General features: G+C 50.6%; 1 protein-coding gene across 1 annotated transcript; it reads left to right on the forward strand.

Moving 5' to 3' along the window:
- Window positions 1–4,738: 4,738 nt before the first annotated feature.
- LOC109477927 lies at window positions 4,739–10,045 on the forward strand. The gene is made up of 4 exons (XM_019779389.1): window positions 4,739–5,875; window positions 6,143–6,196; window positions 6,508–6,616; window positions 9,831–10,045. Exons 1-4 carry the CDS (start codon window positions 4,739–4,741, stop codon window positions 10,043–10,045), a joined length of 1,515 nt encoding a protein of 504 aa, XP_019634948.1.
- Window positions 10,046–11,061: the final 1,016 nt, after the last annotated feature.

The following is an 11,061-nucleotide window of genomic DNA, read 5'->3' on the forward strand; positions in this document are numbered from 1 at the left end:
GTGCCTTTCTAGGTGCTACCTATCACTCTGAGGAGGACCTCGTTGCACGACTTGGCTCTTATAATACTCCACATGTGTATTATCGCCCAACTGTCCACCGTCAACAAGTTGTGCCGGACGCACGAGTAAAACTCGACTGCCATAAGGTGTCCGTTGTAACACCTGCGTCTCTCGTTCTGTCTCTCGCCCCAAACATCCGCGAGTGGTCGGCATTCATGTGATCAGATAATTGACCAAGGGCCACGTCAAGCATGACGTCCTGACGTAACTTCTGTAACATTCGCCATGCGTTGCTGCCCGACTGCCCAGTAACCACCCGTACTGTTCAAGCAAACGAGCCGAAGAAAACCTAAAAGGCAACGGCGAAAACGTGCGCAACGATGACACTTACACCACTCGTCATAAGCGTTGCCGCTCACCAGCCCTAAATGAACAAGTGTCCACCCGAAACGTGCGAAAGACCGGTACCACTTCATCAATAACCTCGAGGACCACAACATGTCCAATGTCACACCATACCTGTCATCTTGCGTGCTACTGTTCTGCCAGCCAGTGTTCTCAGACCACTACACTGCGCATATCATGTACGAGGTGGGACCTTCACTGCTCTTTGTGTGCTGCCGCTCATCGACCGCTTATCCAGCGTTTGCATAACCGCTGCCAAGGATCCTAACCCGGGGACAACGATGCACCCAGCGTGCCAAACGTATAAGTCCCACCGCTCGTCGTGTTGACGCTTGTCGTATCCACCACCCGTGTGTGTACACCCAAGAAACGTGCCAAAGCCCACTCGTGTAGGCACAACGCCGAATATCCCATGCACGACGTAAGTCTATGTGTGTTATCCCTTGACTGTTCGCCCACGAGTGTACGCCCAACACCGTGCCAGAGACCACTCAGACAGGGACAGTGATAAAACCGCGAGCACGACGTAAAGACTACAACGTAACGCTCGTCATGCGTGTTACTACTTGACCGTCCCTTCATGAATATACGCACCAAGCCGCGCCAAAGACCACTCAAACAGGGACAGTGACACGCCACATGCACGACGTAAAGACCACAACGTAACGCTCGTCAAGCGTGTTATCACTTTACTGTCCATTCGTGAATGTACGCACCAATCCGTGTCAGAGACCCCTCAAACAGGGACAGTGACAAACACCACATATACGACTTAAAAATTACACCGCTTGCCATGTGTGTCACCGCTCGACCATCCTCACCTGAGTGAACGCCCAAACCGGGCCAAAGAACCACTCAAGCAGGACGGCGACGAACACAACATAGCACGACGACAAGATACACACCGCTCGTCATGTGTGTTACCGCTCGACTGCCCTACCCGAGTGTACCAAAAAACACTCCAGCAGGGACAGTGACGAACACAACATGCACGACGAAATATCACACCGCTCGCCATGTGTGTTACCGCTCGACTGCCCCTACCCGAGTGTACCAAAGAACACTCAAGCAGGGACAGTGACGAACACAACATGCACGACGAAAAGATCACACCGCCCGCCATGCGTGTCTACCGCTCACTGCTCCCGCCGAAGTGTACCAAAGAACACCTCAGAGAGAACAGTGACGAACACAACATGACGACGAAAAGATCACACCGCCCGCCATGTGTGCTTACCGCTCACTGCTCCCACCGAAGTGTACCAAAGAACACCTCAGAGAGAACAGTGACGAACACAACATGACGACGAAAAGATCACACCGCCCTCCATGCGTGTCTACCGCTCACTGCTCCCACCGAAGTGTACCAAAGAACACCTTAGTGAGAACAGTGACGAACACGACATGCACGACGTAAATGCTGAAGTGCTGGTCGTCCTGCCAAAGGTGTCCGCGAAGACGAAATGCCGGCACAGCGCTCTGTCGGAGATACTGAAAAATACGAAACAAACATAAAACTCCCGGCTGCCTTCCGCTCTGCCGATGTCGCGGAGCCGGTTGTCTGCTAGTGCTGTAGAGCCGGTTGCTGTGCGCTCTGCAGATGTTGTAGAGCTAGGTGCCGAATGTCCTGCTGATGTTGTTGCGGTAGAGGAGCTCGCTGTAGAGGCGGGAACTGCGTCGTTGTTAGTTGCGGTTCATGTCGTCGTTGTCCACCTATCGTCTGGTGTCTACTTCTGCATTTCCTCGGTGGGTAGTTTTGTAGTCACTATCACTGAATAGGCACAGAACAAAACAAAACTTCAGACCTGAAGCGTACCGCAAATTACTTAAAATGCCCGCCCGAGGGAGCTCACACCAAAACAATCTAAACCACCCTACAAAACAACAAAATTACACGGATTCCTTAGACCCTTCAAATGCAAATGCCCACGTGTGAAACCCCACATGGAAAAAACCCGCCAAGATCCTGCGGATACCACTTAAAACTACTGCCGTAAATTTATCACTGGCGGCGGCGGAAACTGCTGCTGCGGTTGTCGCACACTGCTGAGTACGGGGCTGGAGGACGGATACCCTGCTGTTGAGGAGCCGCCGGTCTCACTCCCTGCTGCCCGGCATCCTGCACTCCCGCGGTAGGTAGTCTTGGTGCTCGTGGCGTCATATCTACATGTGCAAACAATGTCAATTCATAAAAGACGCCAATCCCACTGCAAAACTTACACTACCCACCCGAGGGAGTCCCCACCATAGCGGGAAGAGGTGCCCCGTACAGCCAAAGGACCAAGCGGCGAACCAGCAAGGCCTGAGACCCCACTCAGGTATCCAATCCCTGCTAAAACAATCACCACCCCAAAACTAGCAGACAAAAGAAAAATGCCTCCACCGTTCAAATGCAAATGACCCAGGTGTGGAGGACCACGTGTACCGCCCGCTAACGGAAAATTCCAACACGAAAACTCACGCATCCAAAAAACCCGCAAAATTCTACACCCCAAAACCCCTACTAAGCTTGAGGTGCGAAAAAGAAAACAAAAAACAACACACTGACAGCCAAAACTAAACTCTCCCTCTAAGAAAACCGAACTCACTAAAGAAGGCGCGCCTGCCCTACCCACTAACCGTGGCGCCACAAAAAACACGCCGAAAATCCTGGACTCTCACTACCGTCTACACTAGCCAAACCTTGACCAAACTGGTCAGCGAGAATCCTTGCAGTTCTCCCCCAGGCACTCCGGTCTCCGCTCCGTGCTTCCTTCCTTGTCGCAACGCTGTCGTGCTGGTCGGGCGGTAGACCTCCACGACGCTGCAACTCCAACCGGCCCGGGGGGATGTTTCCAGTAAATGCACAGAGTGAATGGGCTATCAGCCCCTTATATGGGGTGTGATGACGTCATTGGCGGATTGATCCAATAATTAAGCAGTGAGAAAAGTACTCTTTCTTGTCTTGCAATGTGTTTTGCGCAGTCTAAATAGCCTTACTGATGTTTACGTATTTTATTCGAACCGCATATAGTGGTAATCACGCTAGGTTGGCGTTGAACAAAAGATTACTTGGTAGTAAGACAACTTTCCTGACCCCATTTCCTGGCTGGAGGGTCCAAAGTGGTTGAGTTAGTTAATGAGACCTTCCCAGCCTCATTACAGCTAGCCGGCAGGGGGCGTATCACTACAACTTAGAGTGCCTCGTAGTAAGTCGCCAGGGGGCGTATCACAAACAGCCCAAAGTGCCATACAGTAAGTCGCCAGGGGGCGTATCACAAACAGCCCAAAGTGCCATACAGTAAGTCGCCAGGGGGCGTAGCGCAAGCAACCAAGAGTGACATACAGTAAGCCGCCAGGGGGCGTATCACAAGCAACTAAGAGTGACATACAGTAAGTCGCCAGGGGGCGTAGCACAAGCAACTAAGAGTGCCATACAGTAAGTCGTCAGGGGGCGTATCACAAGCAACTAAGAGTGACATACAGTAAGCCGCCAGGGGGCGTAGCACAAGCAACTAAGAGTGCCATACAGTAAGTCGCCAGGAGGCGTAGTGCAAACACCGCTTGGGGCCGTGCAGCGACGTCGCCAGGGGGCGTAGACCAATGAGGTTTCGCAGTGCCATACGCCAAGGCCGACAGGGGGCGCGGCATATGCAACTCATAGGGGTGAGCAATACAGGAGCCCGAGGTTTACGGGGTAGTGAAAGTGAATTCAAGGAAAGAGATACATGTAGCCGTGTCGACTCACTATGCGGGTGGTTATTACCTGGAGGCATGGGAATCGATACTGGTAACAGGACAGCCTGCGGCGGCTGATTCTAGGAGGTTTCTTCTTTCCAGAAGGGGTTAATTCGTGCTTGTATTTGGCGACGCCTTAAGGGCGGGGCTGTAGTTCGGGGGAGTAGAGGAGTCCTTAGCCTAGGTCTGCATTCCTGAGGGCTTCCGCATGGCGGCCGTATCGACCAAGGTTCACCGTGCATAGGGGTTAATAGGCTTCGACTAAAGCAGGCGCTCTTGTCTTTGATTTCAGGAAGCATCTTGGATCAAGCCGGACATCCGGGATTTTCAACGGCGCGTCAACTTCGACCCATATTTGGCGTACCAGAAGCATTTGAAGTCGTCCACAGCGTGGATAACGAGGAAAAGGGACGGTAAAATGATTGTCCCTCCCTCAATCGAGTCAGTTGCGGCCGGGAAGGTAAAGGCCTCGGCTATGCACAGAATAAGGGAGCTTGGGGTCCCATCGTCTTTGTATATTGACGATAGGCACGCAGGCCAGCTGCAAATCGCGGGACAAAAGCAGAGGAAAAGAGAGGAGGCAGGCTATGAGGCCGCACAGGCAGCATGTTTCATCATGTGTAGCGTCGTGGTAGCCTTAGGATACTTCTTAGGAATATCCAAATCACAACTGGACCCGGTGCAGTGCCTAGAGTTTCTGGGTATGGAGGCAGATTCGGTCCGCTTGGCCTTCAGGCTACCAGAAAGGAAGAAGGTTTCGTTCGCCACCCTGCGAGAGGGAGTGTTGAATGAGCAAAGCGTACCCATTGTAAAGTTGCAAAAATTGACGGGAAAACTGGTCTCCTTTGGGCTAGCCGTGCCGGCGGCGAGATTATATTGTAGGGAGATGTTTAACGCTATCAGGTTGGCAGGCAAAACAGGCACAGAGGTCAGGATCAAGGGTAGCGTAAGAGAAGAGATACAATACTGGAGGTTCTTAGACCAGTGGGAAGGGCACGTCCCTTGGAGGACGGAAAAGCATGAGTCTATAGAGTTATATTCGGACGCTTCAGGGTTCAGATGGGGTGGTTCGGTTGCAACGGAGGAAGGCAGGGTGCAGTTCGGAGATTACTGGACAGGGCAAGAACAGGAAGATATCATAGCGGTTAAAAAGGCTGAAGCCCTCAGGCAGGTACTCTTGTCCACGGAAGAGCGGGTGCGCAATAAGAGGGTAGACGCCCTTGTGGACAACACAAATGTAATCTCTGCCTGGAACAACCAAGGGGGGAAAAGCATCCAACTGTCAAGGGCGGTGCGCAGACTGTGGGAGACGGTGGTTAGCCTAAACGTCGACTTGAAGTTAGTTTTCACTCCGTCCAGGGACAATGAAGCGGATGCCCCGTCGCGCCTTATCAAGGCGTCGGATGTGATGCTGCATAGAAAGGTCTTCCAACGGATCGATGCCGAGTTAGGAGGAGACTCCGGTTTTGACACTGACCTCATGGCGTTACCGTCTAACGTGCAGTCAGCGAGGGACGGGAAGAAACTACGTTTCTTCAGTCCGTACCCAACTCCGTACTCTGAAGGGGTCAATGTATTCGCACAGGACCTGACGGGTCGAAACTGTTACGCGTTCCCCCCCTTCAGCCTTATCGGAGCCCTAGTAAACTTGGTGATACAACAGAAGGCGAGGGTGGTAGTGGTGGTTCCTGACAAGTTCCCCAAGAGTTACTGGTGGCCAATTGTGGAGAAAAAGGCCGTGCAAAAAGTGAAGGTAGCATGTGCGGGTCAGCCAGTACTATATTCACCGAGGAGAAGAGGCGGTTGGCAAGTAAGGCCAACGGAACACGACCTATGGGCTATTCTCTTTGCGGAGACCGATAAGACGGAAATGTAAGGGCTAACTCAGACAACTAACTAGACCAGCAAGTGAAGGAGTTAGCAGAATGCGTATGTTAACCGGTCCGTTCATTTGCGTTTCAGGCCGTCGCAGAAACTCCAAGGGAACGCTCAATAGAAATGACGCTCAACCCCCAAACAGGGGAGGTTGAAGACCTCCAACCCCAGCCAACAATTTGCCCCTACAATAGCCAAGGTGAGAAATTCGCTGGCACCCCTCGTGGTTCGGGGTTTATCGGGGTCCCGAGGTTATGGCTCCCGGCGGTAAAATGTGTAGGGTGTGGTTACCCCAACGACTTCGATTTCAATTTCTGCCAGCGATGTGGAATGCCAAAAGTTCAGGAGACCCAGGTGTCAACGCTTAGGGGTGCGCACGTGGATCATGCCGCTATCGATAGCAGGTTGCAGCAACTTTTGGGAGAACAAAAGGACTCCGCCTATAGTAAGCAAAAGGCGGCTTTAAGCGATTTGTTAAAGGACTTCCTTAAAACCTTAACCCCACCTAAGACCCTAGACACGGCAGCTCCGGTGGACATTGTCAAGTTCCTTATCTGGAAAGACCAGAAAGGGAAGACGAAAGTCCACGAGACAGGGTGTGGGGCTGGCAAGGAGGAGTGTAAATGCCCGTGTAGGCTAGCGTTCAAGACGGTAGACACATATGTGGGCAAGCTTAGAGCAATTTTCAATGACATGGGTAGAGGGGGCGAATGGGACGAACGATTGGGAGTGGGAAACCCAGCAGGGGGGAAAATGGTCAAGCAATACCTAGCGTCAGTGACAGCGGAGCAGTTGAGACAGGGCTCAACCCCGCAACAGGCAAAGCCGGTATTCCTTGACAAAATAGTACAGGTTTGCGAAGCCATCTCAGAGAAGATAACTTCCGAAAAATCGGCGGCAAGGATGTTCACTATGGCCAGGGATCAAGCCATCTTCAAAGCGGCGTTTTTCTCAGGTGACCGGATGGCTGACCTCTTGAGGACTAGAACAGCAGAGGTGTCAAGGTTGCCGTCAGGGGCACTGGTCATGAACCATGTGTGGGGGAAAACCTTGCGAGATGGAAGGTCCAATGTTTTTGTTCTAGAGAAGACGGGTGATGACTCCACGTGCCCGGTAGAGGCAATCGACTGGTATGTGGCAATTGCTAAATACCTATCCATAGACTTGGAGGGTGGTTATCTCTTTCGAGCCACCGCTAGGGATGGCTCGGTGTTACCGGAGCAGCCCTCTACGGCAACAATAAACAACTCCTTCCATAGACATCTGCAGAAGTTAGGCATCGATCAAGGAGAAACACTTCATGGCTGCAGGGCAGGTTGCGCGATCGCTCTCCACATGGCGGGAGCATCTGAGCAAGAAGTAATGGACCATGTGGGGTGGTACACAAAACGGACGGCAGCCCACTACATGAAATTGGGTAGGGTAATGAAGCCTGGGGGGGCAGCATCGAGACTAGCAACGAAGGAGGTGAAGCAGGCCGTAAAAATGTATGAAAGAAATAACGAGCTAGTGGGAATAAAGGAAGCCTTCTAGAGCGACCCCCGCATAAAGAGGGCGTCGGTTAGGGTAGGCAAAGGGACAAGCGAGCCCGTCAGCCGACGAATGACGACTTGTTTTCCATCCCGGTGGTTATATGTTAGGGACACCTCAAGATTGGGCAAGTAATTGAGAAGGAACGCTTGACTGAATAAACATTCTTTTGTTTTCTACATATCTGCCTCTGTCTCTTCTTTCTGCCATGGGCTCGTCAATATTAGCAGCAAACAGCCACTCTTATAAGAGCCGGAATAACGTGGAATAGGAGTGGGGGGAGGTGAGAGAGGGGATATATCCCCAAACGAAGTTTGCGGATAATGAGTGTGGGGTATACTTTCAGTTGAAAGTATTGGGATGAAGTAAGGGGTAGGCTTTCTAGCGAAAGCTTGGTTTAGTAAGGAAGAAAGGCGCGCCTCCAGGAGTTAGCGTAAAGGGGAACCCCCTACGCTAACTACGGGGACACACGCAAATGATGGCGCGACGTAGGCACTGCCCCATAACTCATGCAGGATGATCCAATGACTGTGCAGTGTGGATAGTAACCTATCTTCACTGCATAGTGATTGGTCATCCGAAATGACGTCACACACCAACCCCTTATAAGGCGCGCGCGCACTCCATTCTGTCCTTTCATTCGGAGACATCCGCAACCCCGAAGAAGCAAGGTGGGACCGACCCAGCAGTTGAGGCAGGAGAGTGGAGGGGGAAATTCTGTAAGAAGAGAAGGCATTCCTAGGCATTTGTTTTCACCCACCCACCCACCCAGAGAAACTGCTCACAAACCTGCATCAATGGCACATCTGTCGTTATCCATGTTATCGTTAGGTTCGCAATCATGTGTTCTACATAACAACGGAATGGACAGTGCCACATGGTGAGACCATCTGCCGTCTAGAGAGAACCTTTGCTAACGTCAGCACATATGTGTCAACGTCATCTGTAGTAGTTGATTGGTTTAATTGAAACGTAGGTAACGCGTGACCTGTTGTTGATTTGTTGAATTGAAAAGTAGGTAACGTGACCTGCTGTTGATTGGTTGCGACTGGAGGCAAGATATGACGTGTTTTGACGAGATTAGACGATCCTCGAGACAAAGGGTAGGATGGCGCCAAAATTTGCTATATAAAAACGCCAGAATTCGGCTTGGGAAACAAGGAAGACCCATTCCGTAAACAGCCGTCGCATCGATCAACGCAGCCGACTACTTTCTTCTTACTACCGGTAAGCTGTGAATTATCTCCCTTTATTGTTTGAAATCTTTGTAGCATTGTACGTAAAGCAAGACATTGTAGTACAGACCGTGTCCATGAGGTAGATTCAGTTTTGTGGACATTGTTTTTTCAATGTCACAACTTGTGTGAATGCGGGTGAACATTACGAACCTTTTTTGTACATCTGTTGCGTTTGTATTGAAAACCTTTCAACCAAGTCTACACGGTACAAAACCATTAGGTTCCACAAAACGCTATAACGTCTATTTTGGTGTGTGTGTGTGTGTTGTATAGCTACGTAAAAGTAAAAAATTTCCCCCGCATTTGTCCTCCTGGGCTTAATCCTTTTGTTCGTCCAGATACTACAAGTCTTTTGTGTGCCGTGTTGTCGTTATGTTTGAATGGACAGCCTTTCTTTGTTGAGTGGTTGACTGGAGGCTCTTTTGTTGAACGTCTACAAAAGCCTACCCGGCCCCGTTTGTTGCTCATTGTTATACAGTAAAAGTTTAAGGGTTAAAAACGTGGTGTAGATGTACCGCGTGTAACAGAGTGTGTATATTGTTTGTTGTTGCAGAGTCCAACGATATCGTCAATAACATAAAACAAGCCTGGCATTTTCTTGCGAATGGTGTGGCAAAGTCTTCGCCCAAAACCGCTCTCTCGTCCGTCACCAAAAGTCCCAGGACGCATTGGATGACCTACACAGTCTGCTGCTGAGGACAGCGATGATTAATTGCGTAAGTCCACTATCTACACACATGTACATCAATTGTCTCTGCCTTTCATTAACTACATCCAACTTGTCACTCGTAAGAAGCGTATAATAGACGCATTTTACTTGTTTTGATAACGAGTCTTTTATCGTCACCTTACAGTTCACGCAGCAGTTGGTAATTACACTGGAGCCGTAGAACACGAACGCCAGGCGGACCACAACACCGCGGACCTCACCCCCACCACAACCCCGAGGACATGGTTTGGGACCATCAACAACAGGCGGCGGGCCCCCACCACCCCAACCGCCACGTGCGCAACCACCACCCCCACCACAACCCCTCTGACCTGACGTGGGACCATCAACAACAGGTGGGAGCCCCCAACACCACGTGCGCAACCACCACCCCCACCACAACCCCGCTGACCTGACGTGGCACCATCAACAACAGGCGGCGGGCCCCCAACACCACGTGCGCAACCACCACCCCCACCACAACCCCGCTGACCTGACGTGGGAGTATGAACAACAGGTGGGGAGCCCTCAATACCAGGACGAGGGTCGAGCTGTAGACGACAGCGAGTGAGGGAAGTGTGGTGGAACTAGAAATTCCACCACCACCTTCACTAATCGACCTAACCGATTTGTAAAACCTATGTATATCCTTTTGTATGGATCGGAGTTAACATGCAGCAGCTTTCGGACACCACAACTATGGACGGTAAGTCTCTACTTGGTTTACAGACAATTCTTTTCCCCCCTACGCGCTACAGTCCTGTGTATTCAACTTCAAGAACGAACAGCTACGGTTAACTGTACATTTACTCGTTCGTTCTTACACTTGTTTTTCATGTTGGACTACTACGTGAACATGTCATCATACCATTTTCTTCCAAAGACTCATTCAAAGTTAACTATACATCTACTTGGAAATGTTTTATGTTGGACAAATTCATACAATTTTTTTTCGTGTATATATCGTTACGTGTTATAGACCATGTTTCCGAACGTCTGACCATGTCAGGAATTTCAAACCCTACTTTCGTATATTGTTACGTATTTATAAATAAGACCATGTTTCCACACATCCGTCTTACCTGTCTCTAACTTATCAGTATATCATCTTACCCTTACTAGAATTCCAGTGCGTAGACAGGTTGGTGGACGATTGGCATCGCCAGCTCATTAGGACTGCTCTCGTCCTAAACAGACGTAAGTTTCTATTCATTACCCTCATGTATATCTAATACCTATGCCTAGTACCTAATACAGTTATCACGTGTAAGAATCACATTGTAAACACAGTGGTAGTTGTTTAAATGTCGTATCTTTTACATCATGAACAGTACAACACTACGCCGAAACTCTGAGAGAAAGGACATTTTATAAGTCGGAATCGGCGTCTGAGGACAGCGCCAGCGTGGTGGAGGTGTACGTCGAACCGCCACCACCACCAGAACTTATCGACATCTCAAGTTCACCGCCACCATCACCCAGCTCCACCAGGGCCACAACAGACAGCCCACCGGCCTACGAGTACACACCACGCTCGCCATCGACATCACCACCACCCCGCTACAACAGCGGTGCCACGTGGTGAAT

This window comes from Branchiostoma belcheri, unplaced genomic scaffold (genome assembly GCF_001625305.1).
Source record: "Branchiostoma belcheri isolate BF01 breed outbred unplaced genomic scaffold, Haploidv18h27 scaffold410, whole genome shotgun sequence".
Classification (NCBI taxonomy): domain Eukaryota; kingdom Metazoa; phylum Chordata; class Leptocardii; order Amphioxiformes; family Branchiostomatidae; genus Branchiostoma; species Branchiostoma belcheri.